This window comes from Opisthocomus hoazin, chromosome 2 (assembly GCF_030867145.1).
Source record: "Opisthocomus hoazin isolate bOpiHoa1 chromosome 2, bOpiHoa1.hap1, whole genome shotgun sequence".
Classification (NCBI taxonomy): domain Eukaryota; kingdom Metazoa; phylum Chordata; class Aves; order Opisthocomiformes; family Opisthocomidae; genus Opisthocomus; species Opisthocomus hoazin.
In genome coordinates this window covers 16532222-16557579 of record NC_134415.1, presented here as the reverse complement: position 1 = coordinate 16557579, position 25358 = coordinate 16532222, and the positions used below count along the sequence as shown (strand labels likewise).

At 40.6% G+C, this 25358-nt stretch overlaps 1 protein-coding gene across 8 annotated transcripts in view; it reads right to left on the bottom strand.

The window, feature by feature from the left end:
• LTBP1 (latent transforming growth factor beta binding protein 1) overlaps positions 1 to 25358 on the bottom strand; it is a 211786-nt gene that overhangs the window by 7345 nt on the left and 179083 nt on the right. For 7 of the 8 annotated variants that reach the window (XM_075412728.1, XM_075412729.1, XM_075412732.1 and 4 more), the window contains 5 exons: positions 19633 to 19815; positions 18225 to 18311; positions 15006 to 15134; positions 13542 to 13682; positions 11032 to 11202 (listed from right to left, as the gene is read on the bottom strand). In XM_075412728.1, coding sequence (XP_075268843.1) covers positions 11032 to 11202; positions 13542 to 13682; positions 15006 to 15134; positions 18225 to 18311; positions 19633 to 19815 — 711 coding nt within the window. The remainder of the gene's footprint in view (positions 1 to 11031; positions 11203 to 13541; positions 13683 to 15005; positions 15135 to 18224; positions 18312 to 19632; positions 19816 to 25358) is intronic. The other variant, XM_075412731.1, reaches the window with a different exon arrangement.

Here is a 25358-nt window from a genome sequence, read left to right as displayed (position 1 = left end):
CGTGAGCCAACCTGCAGAAATGACAGAATGAAAAATCCTTCTAAAATAGCCCACATTCATCTGCAAACTGTGTCTTCAAATCACAGGCTTAACTACGAGTGTTGTTCAAAGTCTTCTTGGCTGTGAACCTCAAAGGGCAAGAGGAAATAATTGTAGTCTGATTTTCTGCCCCTCTTCAATAGCTAGACTACACAAGTTGAAGCAGACCAAAGCAACTCTTCATTTTAGGTGTCAGAGTCCATGTCTGAAATACTGATGCAGAGTTTGATTTTTTAATTTGATTTATCATGTCACCTCTGTTTCCATTGCCATTTACTAAAATATATACAAGACAATTTATTTGAAAATACAAGCGTTAAAATACAGTGATCCAGGTGCTCCTCTACTGTTACTACAGACTATTTAGCATCTGTTTCTGTGAAGATTGCCTGGTGTTCTGAGAATCAGGCAGAGTAAGGACGGGAAAGAAAACCACCAAAAGAGAGAGAGGAAAAAAAGCCCTAAGCAGATACAAAGTCCAAGAATTGCAGATGGTTATGGAGCCAGAAACCTCATGCTGTGTAGAACTGTCCCAGACAGCAAATAGCTGGATAAGCCCAGACTGCCTCTAGACAGTGCAGAGCACAGCCCCACTTGCTGCCCAGCATTGTCATTTTATTTTCACAGGTAGTACCTCCTCCACCTGGAACAGTTTTATTTTGTACTGAAAGCAACAAAGTGCTCAGAACGTCTGTTTGAGTTCTGTGGTCAACAACTTGGCTGTTGGAGAGCATCAGACTGTACAGTACAGGCTAAGCTTGTCTGTGCACATCGCAGAACTGTCATGGGTGCCAGTCTGACTCTGCAGAACGAACTCCCCAGAGAACTTGCAAATCATTGCAAATCTCACCACCTTCTGCTTCAAGTGCAAGGCGATTTCCTCCAGTGTGCATCCTCCAAATACGTTTATACACAGTAATAACTATATTCAGACAACCCTCTCCTCTCCCAGATGAAGAAGTACACTGCCCAAGAGAGACACCCCGTGGCACATGAAACAAATCCAGCATGAGAAAACAAATGGCAGACAGCAAATGTTACTTACATCCCTTAATGCACAGCTTCCCACTGAGATACTGTGATAATGAGCAGTTTTAAGAGCCGTCATAGGACCAGAAACACCATATCTGGATTTTTGTAAAGCCTTTGACACGGTCCCCCACAACATCCTTCTCTCCAAATTGGAGAGCCATGGATTTGATGGGTGGACTGTTCGGTGGATAAGGAATTGGTTGGATGGTTGCAGCCAAAGGGTAGTGGTCAACGGCTCAATGTCCGGATGGAGACCAGTGACGAGTGGAGTCCCTCAGGGGTCCGTACTGGGACCGGTGCAGTTCAATATATTTATCAATGACATGGACAGTGACATCGAGTGCACCCTCAGCAAGTTTGCAGATGACACCAAGCTGAGTGGTACAGTTGAGACACCAGAAGGACAGGATGCCATCCAGAGGGACCTGGACAAGCTGGAGAGGTGGGCCTATGTGAACATCATGAGGTTCAACAAGGCCAAGTGCAAGGTCCTACACCTGGGTCGGGGTAATCCCCAGTATCAATACAGGCTGGGGGATGAAAGGATCGAGAGCAGCTCTGCTGAGAGGGACTTGGGGATAGACGAAAGGCTGGAAATGAGCCGGCAATGTGCGATGGCACCCAGAGGGCCAACCGTGTCCTGGGCTGCATCAAGAGAAGCGTGGCCAGCAGGTCGAGAGAGGTGATTCTGCCCCTCTACTCTGCTCTGGTGAGACCTCACCTGGAGTATTGCGTTCAGCTCTGGAGCCCTCAGCACAAGAAGGACATGGAACTGTTGGAGCGGGTCCAAAGGAGGGCTACAAAAATGATCCGAGGGCTGGAGCACCTCTCCTATGAGGACAGGCTGAGAGAGTTGGGCTTGTTCAGCCTGGAGAAGAGAAGGCTGCGTGGAGACCTGATTGCAGCCTTTCAGTACTTAAAGCCTATAGGAAAGATGGGGACAATCTTTTTAGTAGAGACAGCAGTGACAGGATGAGGGGTAATGGTTTTAAAATAAAACAGGGTAGGTTTAGGCTGGATATAAGGAAGAAATTCTTTACAATGAGGGTGGTGAAACATTGGAACGGGTTGCCCAGAGAGGTAGTGAAGGCCCCATCCCTGGAAACATTCAAGACCAGGTTGGACAGGGCTCTGAGCAACCTGATCTAGTTAGCGGTGTCCCTGCTTGCTGCAGGGGTTTGGACTAGATGACCTCTAGGGGTCCCTTCCAACCCCAAACTTTCTATGATTCTATGATATTCTTCCATTCCCCACATCTAACCCCAGACAACATCCACGTGTGGGGACAGCCAGGTTATCGTCTCAGACTGACTCCTTCCTTGTTTTGAGTTGAGCTACTCATTATGCCCAAAGGCTTTGATATGTACACAGAGAAGAGCTGTGCAGAAGTGTAAAAGTACTTTCTCACAGATGCACATAAATGCTCTTGGAAAAGGAAATCTACTGCAAAATACTAATTCATCTGGCCTGCGTGGAAGAAACCACCACACAAAACCAGTCAGTGAATGGCAAGGGGACAAGGCAGGCAGGTCTGAGGGATCACTACTTCTTCCATGGGAATGTAATCTGATGGAAAGGAGTGGACAGAACCTGGACATTGGCTTCTCAGATTACTCAGTGCTAATTTTGCCCTTAGTGATACTGGTAGTAGAAACAATGTTTTCCCTCTGAAAGAAGCAGTCAACCATTTGAAAATCCATAGATCTGGAGCTCTCATGTACAGGAGAGTTGGGTAGTTTGAAGAATACACTGGTCTTTCAGGAGTTAAGTTCTGGATGTCTGCATTTTTAGGTCTCATTATAAGTAAATTAGTGGCTACAAAATGGTGAAGAGCTGTTTTAGGGCATACTGTAGACTTAGTATTTGTTACAAGCAGTTGTAACTATATCAAGGTCTTCTACAAGGCTATACATACAACTGTAATAATCTATTAACCTCTTAAAGTCTATTATGCTTAATTAACCATTTGATAATACACTAATCTTTTAACAACTTACACATTATTTGTATTCAGAGCTTTAATAAAAAAGCTGTCAGAGCATTTAGATAGTCTTAAGTCACTTTAGAACGTATACCCCTATCCTCCTTGTATATAATTTATATCATTGTTTTGATACATACTGTGATGATTTGGAATTCCTATGCCGCTCCCTTAACACTGTATGTTCTGTTCAGTTGTCCAAATAGCGCAGACTTTATCTCTTGTCTTTCGTAATGTGTTGATTCAGTTACTAGGTGCTCAGGAGATAAACCCAAGGAGAGCAACAGCAACCCACCTAAGCAACCAACAGCAGACATTCAGAACCAAGAACAATGGCAAGTTATCTACGCCACCTTGCTGAGCTTGTCTTTTTTCTTTTTTTTTTTTCCTCCAGGGGAGAAAATGGTGGGCAGAGACGAAAGTACAAAGACTGAAAGGTATTCGGGGGGCCGCGTTCTGGGAAGATCACGAGAACTGGTTTTCAAATAAGGTAAGCTAGAGACTTGAATGCCTGAGAAAAATGAACCCATCAGAGCCCCCCCCCTTTGGAGGATGGAACAAGTTATGGCAAAACAGACGTGCATGTACAGTTTCTGTTGTTTTAAACTTTTCCCCTTGCTATGCTATGTTCCTACAGTTCACATTAAAAATAGTGTATTTTGGGTCACTGTGCTGTATGCTGGTCACAGTTTTCCAGGGAAGGGAACTAAATGAACAGAGTGCCGTAAGATTTGTGGGTAAAAGCATGACTAGTGCACAGAAAGCTGCTGCAAGTATAGAAACGAGAGAACGGCATGATATTGCCCTCAGGAGATGACAGTAGGGGACTTAGATCAAGAAGGCGGTAAAGGGGCAGAGAGCAAGGGAAAAGGTGTAACTACCCCTGAATGACAAAAACATTTTAGTTTTCACAGAAATTAATGCTCACTTTCAAAATAATCTTTCATGTAAAGTAAAAAAAAAATAATCATTTTCTGTAATTCACAATGAATGATAAAACCTTTTTCTACATGAGTTATTTTCTCTGCTCGCTCATCTCCTGGCTGTGATCAGGGAAAATACAACCGCAGTTCAAGAGGAAAAAAAACCCTTGTGTTTTTAATATAATTTAGTCTACATTGCTCCATGTGTTTCTAAGTTTTTCTCACAACTTGCAAATGAAGCATTGAGACAGCCTGTTGTATAACTTAGGATAGCTGTTATAAAAGGAAGCTGATGTATGCTTCCAAAAATGTAAAGGACATTTTTAAAGTCAGATGTGTGCATATAAAACCAGCGTGTGAGGGGATTACAGCTAGACGCACATGCGTACTGGCACAGAGGTTAGCCATAATTGGTGATGAAAGCTAGGCTGACAAAGACAAGGCAACATAAATTGGATGCACTGATGGCTTTTAGGTGCTTGTTAGCATAAGTGCAGCTGTGCAAATGTGCACCTAATTTGCATATACAGTTGTTATAACTGCACAAGCCTGTGTGGACCTTATTTGTACTCAGAGGCCTAAAAATCCTAAGTTCTCTAGTCAGAAAATGTATTCCATATTTCATGTATTTAAATCAAAATATTATATAAAGAAGCTTTTCCTGATATAACTATGAAAGAACTGCACCACAGCCAATCCTACCTCCTGCCCATAAAGCAAGCTTTATTTCTGTTCCAGCTCCTCAGAACTGTCATCATCACACAGACAAAAAAGGAGGCAAAGCTATCAATACCAAGGCAGTTCCTTCAAATTATTCAAGAATGCAACAGTTTCACCATGGAAGAAATCACCAGAGAGAAGGACAAAGCCAAGAAAGCATTTACTACATGAAATATATGTCCCTTCCCAACCAGAGGTTCTGGACATCAGTCTGAATTGTTTAAGTTTATACTCTCTCAGGAGATGCATCATCTCCGAACCAAAGCTGAAGATATTTCTGCTCTACGTTTAGACTGTGCTGTTTGATAATTTAGATAACTTCATTGACATCATGAACAGATGCTGAGGTTTGTGGTGGACAGCATTCATGTATATTCTACAACTCATGGTGCTAAAAAAAAGGGAAGGATACCAGTCTTAAAGGATTTATTTCACGAGTTGAGAAGGATATTCATATCCTCATATGGAGATACTGTAAATGCAATCACTGAGGAAAAGCTCACAGCTCACCCCGATTATTTCAAAACCTCTTGGTAGTCACCTTTTGTTCCTCAACTAAAGCTGCTCAAATTTCCTAAAACAATCTTCTCTCTCCTACTGACTGAGGTAGATTGTTAAAAGTTGTAGTAAGAGTCAGGTTGTTTCTGCCACAACTTTGCTGACTTCCACGTACACTTGGAATGTGAATTTTCATGAGAAAAACTCTTCCAAGGCTATTCTGCATGGCTCTCAAACTTCAGAAAAAGCACTAAAAATCTTCATCAACAGAAACGAAAGCCACCAAAAATCTGCACAACTGAAGATAAGACTTTGAATATTCAAGGCCCAGTCCCTGTAATGTTTTGAACCCAAAAGATAATCCGTTTGTCCAGAGTCCTTACCAGAACGGAAGGAGGCACAATGCCATCCTAAATGGAAAGATGAACAATGGTCTTCAGAAATTAATCCAGTGCCTCCCTGCTGATCTTTATTATCTCAAAAGAGGACAGATGGAAACTCATCTTTTACACACATCAGTTTTCTGTGGACTTCCAGATCTTTGTGAGTGACATTAGCCAGAATTTGAAGGGAACACCATGTTCTCATAATGTGGAAGCTCAGCCCAGAACTAACTCATAATGTTTACAAACGATACACAGAGTTCCTTGCAACAAAAAAGCAATCCAGACAATCTGTTCTGCCAGAAGGGGTAGAATTCAACCACTACATGTAGGCATCTCCAAGGGTCTGCACCTGAATTAGTCCTCCTTTTTAGTCCATGAAAAGACATAACCACTTCTAGGACACAATCTCATACTAAAGTAGATGTTTAGAACAGGTCAGAGAAATCTAACCCTCAGGGTGCCTATTTCTCTTTCCTGATGGAAGGGGAAACTGGTAGGACCAGTACAGATGTGGGTTTGTGTATAAAAAACCCGTGAAATTGGCCAAGAGAAATCCTACATTATACAACACCCCAGATGACCCACGCTACCCACTACCCTCAGTGTTCTCCTAGTCTGGGCCTTGCAAATTCTAAGGTGGAGATAAACTTCAAGTACAATATGAGTCTTCAGCAGTTCTTTATGTGACTCCTAGTCCCACAGAATATCTGTAACGTCTGCTGTCTGGAGTTCTACCCTTGTCCTTTCTGCAGATCTTCTAAACATGAAGTGGTTCCATAAAAACACACAAACTACTAGAATTAAAAACATACAGTAAAAGAATAAAATGCATAAGCTTACACAAATAAGCAGGCTGATAAACTGAATGCTGGTGTCCTTCCAGTTGCCTAAGAATGTGTTCATGACATTTTCTGAGTAGTCAGACCACCACCAGGTTCTTACTTATAGATGTAGTAATGTACCTCCACCCTCAATGAACAGTTATTAAAACATCTGTTAAAACTGCAGAGTCCCGGTTCTACTTTACTCCCTTTTTCCATACTAAAACTTCTCAGGGAGCCACCTACAGAATGAGAAAGCATCCTCCTTAACAAATTGGCACATCTTTAGTTCAGGGGCAGCTCATGCCACCTTCCTAGCATCCTAAGCTGTTCCTGAAGCAAAGGTGGTACTGCACTGCAATAACAAACCCCAAGACAGGTTTCCAAAGACCATTTTACAAATAAAAAAATTGGCAGTCTCCCTAGATTAAACACTGACCCCGGTACGCTATCCTACTCAACATTTTCTAGCTGTTACTTCTATCTCCTCCCTTCGAATCTCCTGTACCCTGTAACAATACACTGTGCCTAAAATCCGCTCCAGTCTTGAAAGGGTCTCACAAAAGCTTTGGGAGGCTCAGTGGGTTTATAATTCAGGTACTCCATGTTCAGGTTAACATGAGTTGTATATGGCCTTATTTTAGAATTTGAATTTTTTCAGTCTTGGGCAGTTGCTCTATTTTCTGGCATGAATGCTTTGCCCCAGCTGCTAAACCCATCTGTGCCTGTCCTGTTGCTGGTTACTAGAGCACGGACTCTGGATGGAGACAGTTGGCTCTTATGGCACTAACAGTAAGCTGACCAAGGAAGCAGAACTTCTGAAGGCAGGTCGACCAACAGGGTTTTTTTGGGGGTGGGTGCAATGAAGAAAGGATATTTTGCTTTTGTTACCTAAACCAAAAGTATCTGATTTTCTAATTTTCCTCAATTGGTCAATTATTAGAGATTGCAAATGACAAACCTCAAATAAGACAGAGGTTTCTTCAGGTTAATTACTGAAAGTTCTTTGGGCAAGTACAGCCTAACACCACAATGAACGCAGAGAGAAGACATTTCAGTAGTTAACATGTTGGTATTGGATGCAATCTGTGAAAGCCTTTATCTGTAATATGATGATATCATAAGATCATAATGTTAGAACCAATGTAATTGAAAACAATCTGTCTTTGCTTCCTTCGTTTAATGACAAGGCCTGCTCCACAACAAGTAAGATGTACTCAATCACATCACTACAGTTCATGTTTGCACTATCTTGATCAGGACTTGAACTAGTGTTCCGAGTTTGTTCATTGTTGTTATCAAAATACTTATCAGTCTTACTGTTTTAAGATGTTGCTGTTCAGCTGCAATACATCAACAGGTGTTACTTATTTTTGTCTCAGGCTCAGAATGTTTAGTGTCATTTTCAGTGGGGTTTCTCTGATCAGGTACTCATCAGTAGTTTATAGAAATCTTAACAACTATGCAAATTCTGTTTTCATGCTGATGAAAGGCTGGATGCCTTTTTCATTTATATGGATCAATTCTTATAGAAGTTCTCTATCTTCCCTCTGGTTTTATTCTGGATGCTACTTAAACAGGACATTTAAATCTTGCCATGAAAAATGGAAGTGCTTTCGAGAAAAGCTGGGACACAAAAGTTAAATGTTATTTTTATTAAAGTGTGAATTTGTTTTAGAAGGGACCTGCAAACATATCTCTTATGGTGGTAGGCCTGTATTTCCTTCTTTCCAAGTGGAGCATCTAGATCATCAAATACAAGGGGATATAAACAAAGTAAAAGGAATCCATAGATCAGTGAATGATCTGTTGTATGATCCAACCCATCTCATGGTGAAAGTTTTCCAATGCTTTTCACATCCCCAGGTCTTCTTTAACGTGTGTTACAAACATTCAGAATGCCCCTAACTTGAGAAATAAACAAACACCTTCAGTAGTAAATTTGGCCAACCCAATACACAAGTATTTAAAAATGGAGAAATTCCAGTTTCCCCAGCCAGGACTTGAACCCGTGACCTGCTGGCCTAGAGGTGTGAAAGCACTCCCTTGAGCCAATGATATCACTTTAAGTGCTACAAGCTGAAGACATGTCAAATGAATCATTTATTCAGTTCAGTCAGCTTTAAATTTTTCTTGGTAAATGTTCCTGAAAACAGGGAAAGGCTTCCAGGTTTCTGTGTGTGTGCGTGCACATGTGTGCGAGGACACGATGAGCATATGCCACCTCCACCAAGAAATCTAAGGTGGTATGTTTCTTCTGACATAACAAAGATTCGATATGTTGCTATTTTTTTAACCATCTATGTTCCAATCCATAAGGATAACAAAGTATCTTGGATCAAAGTATGCCTTGTAGTTTAGTTAAAGCAGATACTTTTCAATGTGTATTAAACTTCACATAAAAATTATCTAATGTCTGGAGGAAGAAAGATTTTATGATCCAACATAATGCTCTTCAGCTTTGACTGAGGGTCATCCAAGTGACATTTAGCATGTTATCCATCAAGAACCTTCATGTAATTTTTTAAATGAATTTCTCAAGTTTCTTCATGGAGCTAGCTGGGATCTGCACCCAACTGTTGTCACAGGATTGCTGCTCCAGAATCCTGTGGTCCTAATGATCAAAAGCCATCTAATTTCAAGCCTAAATATGTTCAGACTGAACCTGTTTCAATTTTTTCCTCACATCAGCACTGTTGTTTAATTTAAAAGCTTGTGGGAATCCTCCACAATCATGCTGTAGCACACAGCCTTACCACTGGCAGCCTTTGTTCTGCACCTAGGTTTGGCTTTTTTCATCTTCCCTTGTAAGACAGGTTCTCCATTCCCTGACCACCTCAGTAGTCCTCCTCTGTTCCTTTTCAGATTTATCCTCCTTTAAATGTAACTAGGCAGAAATCTTCAGAAGCAAGTCTCGTACCTACCTGAACTCTCTTTACCACGAACAGCTTTCCTTCCTTCTCTCAGGATTGCATGCTTGCATGACACAGATGGGTCACTGTCACCATGTGATGAACTTTGTACAAAGAAAAACTCCTTTATTCTGCTCTATCTTTCCACTTGAGAAGCTCCAGGTCATAGCAACAATTCTTGCTATTAGCTATTGCACTGTATTTTTTTTTACTATTACATTTCATTCCATTGCAATTGTTATTCTAGCAGGTGTAGTCATTCAGTGGCTGGAAATGTCCTTCTATTAAGATTTGTTCTGACAAAGACATTTCAGAGATTTGCATATCTTATAAGTCAAGCTGCCATCATGCCCTGTTTTTCAGTTTCTTTGAGGTAAGCATCAGCCAGCAGTTACTCAGGCCAGCATCATGAAAATCAGGTGCTTTTCCCAGTTGCTGCACTTCCAAAGCAACCTCAAATGAGTAAAGATATATAAGAGCAGGTTCAGGGACCTTGCAAGTAAATTACAAAAACGTAAAACCCCAAGCAAACACCAACAACCACATTAATTCTTCACTGAGCTTCTCTATGTAGTTTTAACTCCAGGGTTCTTGATACAAGTAAAACATGCACTGCTTTACCCACAACATCATGGTTAGAGTAACACAAGCACAAGCAAAAATCCAGGTATGATCAGAATAAAATTCTTTACTAGTATTAGCACGATATTCCTAGATGGAAAACCATATTGCTGAAAGACACATTTTTAGTAAGAAAGCTACATCCAAACTAGTCCTTGGAATAGTTTATACAGGGGAAGAAGTTATTGTGGGGCCAGACTGCATATACCAGGGGTCACATCTCAGGCTCAGCATGACATGTAACTATGCTGCTTCCACTCGTCTCGTCTCCAGAACCTAGTCCCCAGAAATCAGTGTGTGTATCACTGACGACGTTTCTCTCTCTATCCATTTAGCTTTTGTAGTCACCACAAGAAGCAGCTTCTACTGAAATAACTTGGAACAGTCTAATATCTAAACATGTAAACAAAATAGTCTTTTAAAAACAAGACTGTCAGCCAGCTTTCTTTAACATAAAGTTATATACCATGGAAATTCTTCAGTCCTTATTGGTACTCCATTTCCCTTGTCTATCTTAGATTGCTCATCTATACATTTCATAACATCTGAGCATACAGCCATATAATAACAACTCATTCTTTGATAGGTTTAGTGATTCTAAACCACAACTTATCAGATCCTTATCAAGCAAACACATCTAACGGCAGGCAGCCTGGCAGAGTATCACACTGAAAAATGCATCTGAGTGTATTAATAGCAACAACAAAAATCCAAAACATTTATGTAGCCTGATGAGTATCATGCGTGTGTGTGCACATGAACTGCATCTCTATTATATTCACAGATGGTTTTTAATCTGTCAGTCACATTAAGGAACTCTGCTACCCTTAAAATGCCCTCTTGTTTCCACCAAGGTTCTAAATTGTCTATCACTGATAGTTCCACCTGAAGGAAACGGGTCCTGTAAGTGCCAAAAAATAAAAGCAGCTACATTTTCAAAATCTAGACTGTAACAATTTCCCCTTAATTAATGAGAAAAATTTCCATTAGTTCTTGAAAGGTTAGGTTTTTTTGTTCTTTCTTATGTTAGTAGCCAAGGTATAAGTACGAGGGATTAAACAGATTTCATTCCAAGAATTGACAGGTACGTTTCCTTACCTGACTCTTTCATAGGACACAGTGCGCACTGCATGCCCCAGGCTTCGCCATATAGGCAGCAGCACTCAGTGTACGTAGTCTGCTTTCCAACCAGAGGTCGACTACAAACAAAATCGTCACTTAGATGCTGCCAGCAAAGATCCTGGTAGACCTCAGTTTCTTCAGTTTGTTCTGATGGAGAAGACAGTATTAGATCATCATCGCAGCACTGTTATTTACAAAAGATACTGGCATAATGCAGAGTTTTCTAAACTCAGATTATAAAAATAACCTAGCTTTACAGACTGCGCTGTATACAAATTTAAACTTAGAAGTCATGACCATTTTTAAGTGCCTGAGGTGGCTCATCCCTCGAGTGTTCAGCTTTACAAAAATCTTAACAGGTTCTGATTTGACACTACTAGGCCAATTTAAAAGCACATTGAGTTGGACACCCAAGAAATAAAACTTCCTAAATCAGTAGTCATTGCTGAATGCTTAACACTGACTGAGCTTTGCTCTCATGGAAGTTAACAGAGCTTGACAAAAAACAGTGTTAGGACAGAGGTGAATATCTGGGGAACTCCATCCATGGAATGAATCTTTAAAAGTGGTTATTTTGTTTTTCTTGTATTGCTGTCAATGGCATCTGAAAGAACTTTTACTGCTAGGGCAGAGCTGAACAAAATTATTACATGGGCTCAATGGGAGACTGGACAAATACTTGGAAGAGAGTCCCATTAATTGAACAGACAAACTACATCAGGCTCAGGAAATCCCCTGAGCTGAAAATAGCTGGATGCTGGGAGAGTGCTGGGGAGGGTGAGGAGAAGAATTGTTTATCTGCTCTTCTGGTTCCCTAGTCATCCACTTACAGCTATTGTTAGAGACAGAATACTGCTGTGAACTACTGCACGTTCTTATGAACATTAACAAAAACACGTATTTTTGTCAAAGCTGGAATATTTCAGAGGCATACTAGTTCTGACAAAGATCTCAGAAGGAACAATTTCTATTCCTAGCAATCTCTGATCACCACTGATCGGAGGAACTGTAAACTTAATCTTCCACTTGGAATGTAAAAACCTCAGCACAATGGTTTTGTAAAGACATCTGCAAGGTTCTGATTTTGTTCCAACATAGAGTGAAAAATAAATGTTGTCACAAACCAAGGGTCTGTTTTGTCTATGCATATCTATTAACGGCATTTTTACATGATGCACTGGTGCATGGGCGAGTATAGAACTGAAACCTAGCTCAAGAGTAAAACGGTGAGTTCTGAAAGTGCCACAGTGATCAGTGCTTAGGTACCCGTTCTACTAAGAACGTGCCAGAACACGCAGTGAAGAGCAGCTGTGGGTCTCTGCAACCAACTCCAAATTCTGCTGGCAACAAAGGAACCAGCCTTCCCCCTCTGCCTCTGCATTAGGGAGGACATAGCCAGTATGATACAAGGCTTGAGTGCTTTGTGCTGGGTGAGAAGATCATTGCTGTATCAGCCCCTGTGCCGCATGACGGAAGACCATGTGGGCCCTTGCATTCTCTTCACATCCCAGATGAACCCAAAGGACAACTCTGCTCCTGGTTTGTTTAAATTAAGATTGAGCTATAGAAGTGCTGTGGTTCTTTCATAGTTTCAGGCAAGAGGATGACCACACTACTTCTCAAAAGTATCAGTCTAACAATTTGGAGTGACTAAAGCAGGCATTCAGTCTGTACTGCCATTTCCTTTCACAGAAGCATCTTAGGAAAATTCATTGCGAGTTGCAGGGACCAGAGGTCTGGAATTATGGTTATACAGTGCCAATATTAATCAAACACGTTGTAACATTTTTTTCAAACGTACGTGGCATAGACAAAGCTGTGCAGACTCTATAATGCTCTGGATTTCCAACATGTTTCCAAGAATCTCATAATATCTAACATTTTTTCTGAAATCAGTGTGTACTGAAATTAAAAGAACATGCACAAACCTTACTTTAACAGTGATGCTGCAGCCCACAGCTTGAAAATGTGAGCTTGATGTACCCTCAATCTTAATCAGTTGAAAGGACAGATACAATTTCAGCTATTTCCTCCTATATCCTGTTATTCGTGTTTATATTCCTTGCTTTGTTAGAAGTAGTCAGTCACTCTGAACTGAATCTCCAGACTTAGCCCACAGCCAAACCCCAGCCTTAGTGAGACACGTGCAGCCTGTACCTCATTACCTACAAGGCTGGATGAGGCAAAATGCAGAGCTGGTGAATCGAGGGGCTGACAACTCCCCAGTCCAAGCCTAATCTCATTATTAATACTTCCAGCAATCTCCTGTCTGCATTGGCAAGGTGAAGCCCTGTGGAGTCCTACATTGGGATGCCTTCTGGATCAACAGATGATGGTCCAAGCATTGCCTTCCAAAATGGTCTCAGGAAAAAAAAGAGCAGGCCCATCCAAGAATGACCCAGTCTAAGCTTACTGGGGTCTGTAGCCATGTCAGCACCACCTCGTAGAGGTGTACTCACTTCAGTAATATGTATAATGGATCATACCACTTGAATCTGCTGGTCTGATGCATCGCTTTTCTGTTGCGTCCAGAACCATTGGGTGTGTACAGAAACAGTTGTAAGATCCTTCTGTGTTAATGCACTGGCCATCAATACAGCTGTTTGGGTCCTGACATTCATCCGTGTCTTTAAAATGGAAGGAAATGTATCAAGGAGAGCCAGCACAAAGCAGTCGCATTGTGTTAATCCATGTTTATATTTTCCTATGTTAGGAGCAGATTCCCCTGCATGCCTTCTGTTCATTACCACGAATACCAGTTGCTGGTAGCAAAATCCTGCCTGTGCCCATGGAGAAGGACAGGCAGATCAGCAGGATGCTGACCTCTAATCCTCAAGTACTAGGGAGCATCTGGATGAGAAGGCTTGCTGGGGGTTTGGGGTGCCAGGCGTACCCTGCGTTCGGCACAGCTGCAGCTGCTTCCCATGTTCCTATTCCTTTAGGACAGTACCAGCAGGCATTAGAGGTGGGCATACTCTCTGAGACTCTTCATGAGCTGGTCAGGAGAAGGGATCATCTTATCTAGCCACAGTAGTTCTATTCCTTAGTTTGTCTTGGAGAGGAAAAGCAGAAATTTAGCTCAAAGGGAAGAGCAGGCCATTTTACTTCAAATAAGTTACATTAAATCAGCAAAAAGCCCCCACTCTTTGTAAAGAACAACCATAGAATCCCAAGGTGAAAGGCATTCTTATTGTGGTTGCAAAAATTACTTCCTTTCATTATGCTGTTCTGCACATCATACATGGTTTTCTGCTTACAAAGCAAAAGCCAGGGTCACAGTTATGAGTAATTTTCAGTTAAATACCAGAACCAAAGGAGTACAAGGTTGTGCAGATTGAAATGGGCTTATCAATGACCTGAACTGTAATTTCACATTGCCTATTAACTCCTTGTGGAAAATACCTGTCCTTGAGAAAAAAAAAATCTGCATTAATTTGATTTATTGTAGTAAAACCAGCATACTTACCAAATGAAAGGCGAGCTTCAGCACACAGGCTTTCACTGCTCACCCCATGTACAAAGAACAGAAGGCTAAATCGTACCTTGGCGGAGTGAAGCAGCAGCGCGTGTGTGAGGAGGGAGCCACCTCCGACCACTCTGCGCTGCCTGCGTAACGGCTGGTACCAGCTCTACACTATGCAGTCAAGGGAGCACAAGGGGCTGTTTTGGGGATGCAAACTCCAGGGAGCAATTTGCTGAAAAGGGAAGCAAATAAAGCAAACCCTGCTCTACATGCCATCGCCACAGCAGTCAGAATTGCTGCCCAGCCAAGCAGAAGGGAAGGGGAATGAGCCAATGTCTCTTAAAAAGCTGCTACAGGAGTTTGGAGGCCAGTGTTCTTTCCCTTGCTGGGAATGCCGCAGTTGTGATGGGAATCCTGCCGTAGAAGTCTGCTTGTTTTGTCCATCTGCATACCATTATAGTGACAAGATCACTTTAAATAAACTTACCAAAGCACTGGAGCTTAACAGGGTCATAGTATGTGCCTTGTTTGCAGTAGCACTCGTAACCTGGCTGCGTATTCAAACAGAAGCCATTTTTACAGATTTCTTGTCCAAAGAGTTGGCATTCATCAGCATCTGGGGAGAAAACATTAATGGCTGTGTTACCATCATTATTATGAGGCCACGCAGAGGAGCAAGATGGAATAAAGCCTACACACTTCTCTGCTCAGGCAAACTTCCCTTTAAAGAGAGAGCACCAGGAGCGCCGATACCCACAGGAAACAAACAAGTGGTGTGGAGGAGGCTACGATGTGCTCGTAGCCAGAATAGGCAAGGGACAACTGGTGGACCGTGACTTTCCCTTTCCCGAGTAAGGCCTGTGGCACACAGAGACTGAAAGAATCTGCAAGTCCCCTTTCTTTCCTTTGGTACTATATTGCTCTTAGCTCCAAGCAAAACAGATGAAGAACATGGCCTGTATTTTCCAGTATGATTTGCTTTACCCAAGGGATTCCCACCATGGATCTAATTTAATCACACCATCTAATTACAAAACTAACTAAGCAGTTATGGTTATGGATGGACTTTATGACTGCTCTCCCTCTCTCCACAGTTTGTTGACTCTGCTGTTCATGGTAAAGAGTCTTTATATCTGCACTGCTTGTGACTTTGTTTTTCAAAGCTATATGAACAACTTCTGTGGAGTCTTCCCACCACGTAGGAAGAATTGTGTCTGTTGCTAAATAGAAGGCTGCAACTACTACAGAGCTAGCGACAGCTGACAAAGAGAACCTACCACACTTTCAAACGAGGCTAAATGTTTTCAGGGAGGTTTCATGGAACATATATGCTAGCTCATATATAGCTTTCCACAGTTGTACAAATTTTTTCCCAGTCTTGTATTTATATATTTGTTACTGTTGGAATTCCATTCACTTCCTTTTTTCCAACCTACTTTTCATTTGCTAGACCTACCTAGACAAGTCTGTTAAAGCTAGACTGGTATTAAAAATGGCAGTAAAAAGCACAATGTAAAGTAGGTGATTCTCCTGTCAATACCAACTGTCTTAATCCACTGTCTTCTATAGATTTACTCCCCATTTACTCTAGGACAGCATAGATTTTAGCCCAAAGCTGTCATTTCCAGCTGTACAGCAGTTTTAAAGGTGAATTATTCAAATGCTTACTTTTCCCCAGAAGAACTGCAAATGCTATAAAGCTATTTTAACAGCTACTCTTCCAGCCATTAAGTGGCTTGAAACATTAAATATTTTGACTGTTTAGCAGCAAGAACAATGCAAAGATTAATAAGAAATGTCATATACGTGCCTGTCTTTTTCCTATGGAACATGGAGTTGTATCTGGGGAAAAATGGGAAAGCCTGGGCGTAGAGGCAAGGAAGGCTAACTGAGTATATTCACTTCTGACAGATAATTACAATTAAGAAAATAGGAGTTGCTCCTACAAGAAGAAGCTTGTGGACAAAGCCAACAGGAACATATGAGTTAGTGTAACAGAGAAAGATCACATTACTAAAAGTATGTATCCATTTGTTGTTTGTTCTTCGAGCCACTCCTAAGCTTATTACAAAATAAACTTAGTGAAAACAGAAAAAGTCTTATGATGGCAAGGATTTGTGGACAATATTTCCAGATGGACTATTTCCACACTTCAATATCTATGACAGCTAGAGAGATTATCAACACAACAACAACAATGCAGATTTTCTCTGAGACACATTTGGACACACTGTACACACAGCATGCCCCAAATCTGCATTGCAAAGATATACAGAAATCTTAGATCTGCACAGATAAACAACAAACACACTTAAACAATCCCTGAACAAAAGCACTCTCAGAGAGTATTAGGTCCTGTAGATGGGCTCTGTGAGAGTGTTCTGACTTGTCTAGATGTAACCTGTCAGTCTGCCCAACACCCGTCCCTGCCACCATCAGCCTCCCATGGCACTTTGTTCTGTAGTCCAAGTTGGTGGACAAAGCAACACTTCCAGAGAGTCGAGGTCTTACGTGAGTTACCCCATTTAAAGACCCACATTACTTTGAATGAATCTGGGTATTAGTGCCTTATAACCTTTAGTATCTTTTCCATGTCCCATGTACTTTCCAGGTGCAAAGAAACACCTGCTGAAGATAACACAAAAAAATATTAGTAGGACAGAAGTGAACTCAACCATGTTCTACTCACTAACTTGATAGGAAAACTGACCTAGTCGTGTCCTACTCAGTGAGGAAGGATAGTATGAAAAAGCACACATAACAATCATTAGGAAAAAGGGCAAAAACCTCTCAAGTCCCACTAATTTTTGTCATCTCTCTGAATTATGTCTGACAGATTCGTGATTTAGCTAGAAGCAATGCTGACAATTGCTTATCTATCAACCACTTAGTACTATGCCTCTAGTAAGGTCTTAAAAAAGAGTAATTTTTACTGCATTTTTATATGATATGAACACACAGTACTTTCTACATTTAGTTCTTGATTTGTACAACGGCAGTCCCAATAGGAACAAATATATGAAATGTGTGCTTTTCTAAAGATCCTGTAGCCGCTATGTCACCCAAAGATAACACGATGACTTCATTTTAGCTAACACAAATACAGTGTGTTTACGCCAATGGAAATTAATCTCACAAATTATTAATATTGACGGCTACTTCTCAAACTTGAAAAGGAATTTCACTGATGTCACTCTTCCTTCTTAGTGATGCCAACTCCCTCCCGCCCACACCCACCAACTCCTTCTGTCACTCATATTTCTCTACACTCTTTTGTTCAATAATTATTCCATGAAGTTATGTAATAAAAATTTCATTGCTGAACTTCTCTTTAGTTTTTATATTCGTTCTCACCTGTAGGTCTAATGTTCAACAGAACTTTTCTCCCTGCTCCCCATATGTTTATTTACAAATTTAAGGTGGCTTTGTAATTCATATGTAAATGAGTATTTGAGGTTTGTGGTCTCAGCACCCACTCTCACAGTATGTAGCTCTTAGTATAAATTAAACCAGAACACTGCAGAGACTGTATAACTGACATTCTTAATCTGTCAAACAAAGATTTTCAGTAATATTTCATATCACAAGCTGTTTTTGTCACCTAATAAAATTTGAATTAGTATGCTTACATTGCTGGCTCACATTTCTAGTCAATCAACTGCCAGCACTTCTGAAATAATTAAACTTAATACAAGTCAGTACTGACCTTTGTAATTCTGAGCAAGAAGCCCATAAGATGATTCTCCAGAAGGAATGAAACCTTTTCCTTCAGGACACAAATCAGAAAATTCAGCTAGGAGAGAGAGAAAACAAAAAATTATCTCATTAAGAAAAAGTTACTCATATATGTACGTGTTATGTAAGTATTTCAGAGTATTTGGAGAAATCTGAGGCTACTTTTTGCCTTATTCACATCTATCAGGCAATCACACACACCTTTAGCTAAATGGGAGATGCTGACGCTACAGCCCAACTTTCCCCTGCTCTCAGTTTGCAGAGCCAGCTTTGAAAAATGTAGCTAGAATACCCACAGCATCAGAGAGCGCCTTGCAAGCTATTTTCTTTTGCTCCTCGGCAGGAGAATGTAGCCCTTACTGGATTTTGTGGTGCGCTGCAGTTATAACAATACCAGTAGCCAAATTATTTTAATTAAAGCTAGCGTGGGCCTCTCTGAGCTATACTGCAAGCTGCAACCTAGACATACCCCAACTGAGATACAAACCCCTGTCCACATTCTTCAGTCCTTATACAGGAAAAGCCCTAATTGACTGCAACAGGGGAATATGGTGTGGATTACAGAGGGAAATAAATTAAAGTATCTTGGAGACTATACAGAATCAAATAAGCCTGTCCAAGCAGAGAGGCTCTTTTTGTAACGCATTTCATTTCGGTTTCACTGATTCTAAAGTATAGTTAAAACAAGAATTAAACATGATGATACATTTGTGTGAAAAGTAATCTTTAGTGTTTAATCTTGAAAAGTTTACACATGTGCTCTCTTGTGTGATTTTTTCCAGCTGGATTCTGAATTTCAGCGATCACTGTTTATGTTTCAAGTACCATTTCCATGTGACAAATATCATATGGCTATGTTTTTTTAATTTAACATTTAGAGGTTAAACAATGGTCTGCAGACAACACGGTTAACTGAACTGCTCAGTAAGTAGCAAAATGTAAAACTGAAGTCATAATATATATCAGTAATTTGCAGTGCGGTAGAAACAACATTACAAAGAATAGCTGCAGACTCAAAACCACTGTAATGCTTACCTTTGTTTGCCAGCTTATGGGAAAAATACAACAAGTTACCATAGCATCTGGAAAAAGCTTCTGTGAGGATCCATCCTTGTTTGAAATCAGTTGGAGATAATGCTGTTCAGTAACAGGCTGTTTTTATCCCTAGGGTAACTGCAGTGAAGCCAATGGATTTACACCAGGTATGAATTATTCCTACAAACTTTTCCTCCTTGGAAGTCTCCCATAGATAAGTCATGACAAAATACTACAGAATACGGGATTTAATGGGCAAGCCTTCTCTGAAGGCAAAGCACACTACTGCTAACAGAAACACAGTGCTTCAAACGTTTGCAAAAGGACAGAAGGCCTCCTCTTACCAGTTCCAAAGACAGGGCATGGGAAGATTTCACAGTTATCGCCCCAGCCAGCACCCAAGGTACAGCAGCATTCTTGTTTGGTTACATTGGATGTAAGCACATTGTCACAGAAATTAGCGTCATTCAGATTGTAGTAGCACTCCTTCTTTCCATCTTCATGTTGATCAGCCTCTACTGGCAATTCTAAAGGCAAAATCAAAACATAAATCACGTAAGATGACACGTGAAATGAATCAGTTCTACAGGAGAACCGGGAGAGCCACAGGTCCTGAATTTCACCACAGTGAAGAGCAGCATTGTCGGACAGAGAAGAAAATGGTTAAGTACAAATGTTGGTTTAATGTTCTTAGGAAGAATGATGGAAGTTGGTAACCTTCCTTTGACTTTTTCAGACCTGTTCTCCAACTTGTCTGCAAAGGGATTCTTCACATTTGGACTTCTTTCATTCTTAAGCAATGCATGAACTACCTGCTCTTGTACTCAGCTATCTAATTACCATGCCCAGCTACTGGCATGGTGCTTTTCATGTATGAATCTGAAAGCTCTCCAGAGGTGAGCAAACATTACCACTTCCTTTCACCAGTGAAGGAGCTAAGGCACAAACTGAAAAGGCCTCATTTTCCAAAGAATGAACATTTCCAGTCCCTTTTAATTTCACTGGGAAAAAACATGTTCCACGTTTCAAAACAAGGCCCTTTATGATTTTTGCAGAAGCAACTGACTGTCTCCACAGTAAGCAGAGGTATATAATGCAGATGTCAGGTTATCTGACTCTGTGCTTTACTTTAAAATAGGCATCCAGCCAAGAAGTCGGATTTTCTGCCTTCAGCAGTTGAGTGGGTGCTCTGACAATATTTATAAGGACTGGAGGTGAAATAGTCTCTCCCATCGATCCAGTAAAACCCCCTATTAATAGTCAAAGACCTTTCTAAAGCAAGGCACTCCTAAAGTACCCCAAGAAGCAAGCTTGAAAATAAATACCCAGTTAAAGGTTCTGTGTTTGCAGAACTCTTGTCTTCTAGCCTTGCACTTCCACAAAAATTCTTATCAAAAGAGCTCAGAAGTGGGAGCTATCACATAAAATTGTTATTCACATTTGATCAATATGAAAACTTTTCATAGGCCATCCATAACATACCCAAGTTCTAAAACTACAAATGCTCAGACTTATTACTCAAAACCAAAACATTGTTCAGGAACTTGAGATACTTAAATGTTGAGCTGACTAGTTTATTTCCTTTTAATCTTGGGAAATTCTTTATGTTTAGCACTTAACAAATGTTTAATTCACAAAAACCTACTAAAAAGTATCGCATGTTGGCTGATATTCCATTGTTTGAGGTTTCATTAATTTCTGCTCAGGCTCTCGCACAATATGCCAAGCATGAGACATTTCCCAAGCAGTGTGTGTATCCAGGCGGGAATCAAAACCTTATTTTGTACCTGCGTGACGGTGCCTTTCAAAACGCTAGAGGATTGGTATGACCAAAAGAGCTGTGGCGTACAAACTACCTCTGTTTGCCTTGCAGCACTTCTCAAGAAAGGGCTTAAGGCTGGCCCACTTACAAGTACTGGTGTACCTGGGAGAGCCAAGTTCACGTGACCACCTCATCTGTCTGCCTTGGGTTGTCTCTTCGAGGTCAAGCTCAGACTCTTTATGCCAGTTACAGGATGGATTTTCTTCTAAGTCCATCCACTTAAAAAATAGTGGCTGCGAGGTGGGAGCTTGAAGATAGTGATTGTCCGACAAACGCTGAAGGAATTAAATGAACTCCAGCTCTCACTAGCTCAAGCCTGTTATCCCAGCCCACCCACGCTCCCCCAGGCAGATGGGGCAAGGCAGCTTTACTGAGGATGCAAATAACAAGATCTGTTTTGAGAAAAGCAGATTTAAAAATGCCAGTATGGATTGCCTATTATTGTACTTTAATAGTATGGACGTGTGCAATGGTTCTTTTGGCTTCTAATTCCAAACAGACAATTGGATTTATTTCTGTTTTCCTCGGAAAAGTGTCTGTTTCTGTTTTGGGAGGTTGAGGGGCTGGCAGACACCTCTACTCAAGTTCAGTACAATGTTGCCACCTACAAGGCAAAATTTCCTTCGCTGTTTTGCCAATGTAACTAAGTTGTACATTAAAGGAAACACCCAGCTGAGTGCTTATTTCATCTTTGTTAGTTTAGCCTGTGGTCTCCCCTCATCAGACAATTACGATTTTCCATAATGTGCTGAATTTCATAAACTGCAGTGGTTTTGCGGTATCAGCTGCTATCCAATAGGAACTACGTTAAGGCTATCGTGTCACAGAAACGCAACTGAACTGAATCTGTTATTCCAAGGTGAGAGAGCAGTACTTTAGCCACCAATTTATACATTTTCCGTGGCCATTTGCCATCTGTCTAACTGAATCAAAGCCAAATCTTCAACGGCAGAAAAAGCATGGCAGTTTTCATGCTGTTTACCCGAGAAAGAACACCAGAAGCTGCCCCAGGAGGAAGGGGAGACGGTCTCATCGTGTCATTGTTTATTCCCATTTTACATATGATGTGTTGGGTCTCTCCTCCCAGTATCTGCTCAGCAGCTTAGAAGTCTGCTGTTTACACAGCTGTGACTGAGGGTTAGTCAAGCAGACGTCATGAATGCTTGGAAAGCAAATGAGACACAAATCTTTTAGTATTTTTTTTAAACCAAGACCAGTCTATGTCTACAAGCTTATGATTTCTCTTTCATACATTATGAACCGTTTACTAAACAGGTTGTTTTTGAAAGCGGTTTCACTAGGTATGTTGACAAAATATCATAGGAAATGGACGCTTATTTTTTGTATCATTGTTGTTTCAGGTTTTTTGTTGTTAGAAAATATAAAATATCTCCCTACCTAAGGCACACTGGTAAGGGAACATAAAGGTCATTGATATGAACAGCCTATATGAGAAATTCTGTATAATTGCTGCTAGATTGAATTCTAAAGTATTTATTAGAAATAGATTTATATCCCTTAGTGGAACCTTCATCCAAAAATATGCTTCAGCATGTGATTGATGCAAAAATGTCCATTAGTTATATAGGATTCAGTGGATAACCAGGATATTAGCATATGCTTAGACTGCAGCATACACTTACATATTTGCCTAAATGGAGGCCTGTTAACAACTGTGATCTGAAAAAAACAAAACATACAGAATGGATGGGATCTTAAATACTACAACTGTGTACTGATGCCTCTTATTAACAGGTGGAATCCGTAAGGTGGTTGCTAACGTGAAAAATCATCATTGCAAGTTCCTGACATCTAAAACCTCAGCAAAGACTCCAGTGACTGAGCAAACAGCTTGAGTGACACACGCTTTCAGAACCTGATTTTCTAAAAGACAGTAAAATCAGGTTGGTATGCACCTGTCGTCAGGGCGTACTTGTTTAGATTTCTCAGTTGGCTCCACATGTGGCAAGCTACAACACCTGACGTGTGTGTGTGCAGCGTACAGGCACATCTGTGTATATGTACAGTTCAGGGATTAGTGCAAGTGATGCACATTTAAAAATGATATCTAAGATGATGTTCATAGATGAATGTAATTCAGATCGTTATTTACCTTAGAAAACCATGCACATAGTGCCTTCAAAATAATACAAATATGAAGAGTTTCCTCAAAGTCTTAACATTTATAAAGGCCTTAAGAGTTTAGGAAATTTAGAATTTGTACTCGGGCACCAAATTTCTGGCCCTGAGGAAGCTTTTGGATCAGATTTATAAACTGTTACTCAGCAGCCTCAAATTTTTTATGCTGGTGGTTGGTTAGATGCAGGGGATATTGATTTTTTTTTTAATACAAATCAGGCCAGGAGGGACTCATGTTTGGGCACCAAAACTGGGATTTTTACATATAAATCCTAGTAAATACTGTTAAATATTTTGCCATAAGTAACTGGTCACATTTCATGCAACCAGGAGAAAGCAATGTCTGAATTAGCTGTAGGTACCTAAGTGGGCCCTGGTACTGTGGTGGAGTTCTCTCACTGGAATTCTTTCTATTGGCTGAGCTGTAACCCAAACTTGTGGTCTTGCTGACTTTTGTCTATGTAAGCCAGATTCCTTCTGGTAGATTTCAATTTACACACATGCTTTTGTTTGCAGTTCTCATTTTGTCATACCTATTATAATCCTCAAATATACAATAACCTTCATAGCTTCTGGATTCAATGCAATGTGATATATTAGTAATATATGACTAATTTAGATGCATACTAGAACATGCGTTTTTTTCTTACATAGGAAGAATTAAAACCATTTTAATACACATTGTTACTCAAACTGCATTGAGTTTGGTACTTGCTAGAAATTAATCATAAATGGCTTTATATATCTTGTTAAAAGAATAAATGAGAAGACTTTAACCCAACCCAGGCATTTTTTTCTCTCTTAGGTACAAAGATGTATAACAATAAAGTTTCATCTAATACAAAAGAGAGTTCTTTCCTACTTCATCTTTTTTTCCTTCTGAAGCATTTGCTACATTTTTAGAATGGCAGGGCAGAGAGGAGAGGAACGAGACAATCAAACCTTACACAATTGCTTTTTTTTGATTTCTTACTGGAACATGACAATATGGGCTAGAATTCCCGATACATACACTGAGCAGATTGTTTCAGGACACAGCTAACAATAGATGAATTTCCACCAAGTGAAATCTAAATAGAAGGAAGTCTCGAGAGCCCTAATGGCAAGTAAAGTGTGAGCACACCCCATTCCACAAAGCTAGCAGCCTTTAACCACATGCAAAAAAGTTCCCAAATCAAAGTAACATTTGAACAATTTTCACCTACTTCCACTTGATACAAGGTGGACAAACATTTCTTTATGCACGAAAATACAAAATGAGAAATAAGCAAAAGCTGAGTAAACCACACTGAACTACAGATATCTGCAACAGGATAACGCAGATTGAATTCTTCCTTTCTGAAAATAGGCATGATGCAAGCTAATGCTGACAGATGATGTCCACATGCACCCTAAGAGCTCTCAAAGCACGGCGCCTGACTTGAGTATGTGGCTTGTCAAAGCCAGAGGATGCATGACTATTCCATTGCTCTTTGCAGGGAGATTGCATTGCTATTCCTGTATGATCATGCGGCAGCTGCCCTCAGGGGAGGCAGAAGTACTCACGGCTGGGCAAACCAATACAGCTGTGACCACATGGGGCTTATGTCACTTAAACGGGGAGGAAAAGACTGGTTTTGTTCCCTCTTCAGCTGACAGCTGCACAAGGACCACCCATTGGTTCCCACGACAAAATAGGAACAAGCAAAGTGAGCAGATGTAGAAGAACGAAGTGTGTATTGGCAGGTCCTGCATTGTCAAATCCAGAGGTACACGGGGCAGTTTCACTACTTGACTGGTCAGTCTCTACAGTCTTGAGAAACACAAGCCAACTGATAAGAGGAAAAAAAAACCCAGCAAAGCTGCAGGGTGTACAGGAAAGCAAGAATCCTTTTTAACAAGAACTAACAACAGTACTTTTCTCCTTTTACTTTGGCAGAAAAATAAGACCATAAATAGTAAGATCACTGTTCTGAGTACTGCCCCTTTTCCTTATTCTAGTTCAAGAGCATACGGTGTAAAGTACATCTTACTGGGTCCTAATTTGCATGTCTTCTGGTATCCTATGTGAGGCCTTGCTCCTTGATGACCTTTATTAGAGCAGAGACAAAGGTGAAGCACATGTTTTGC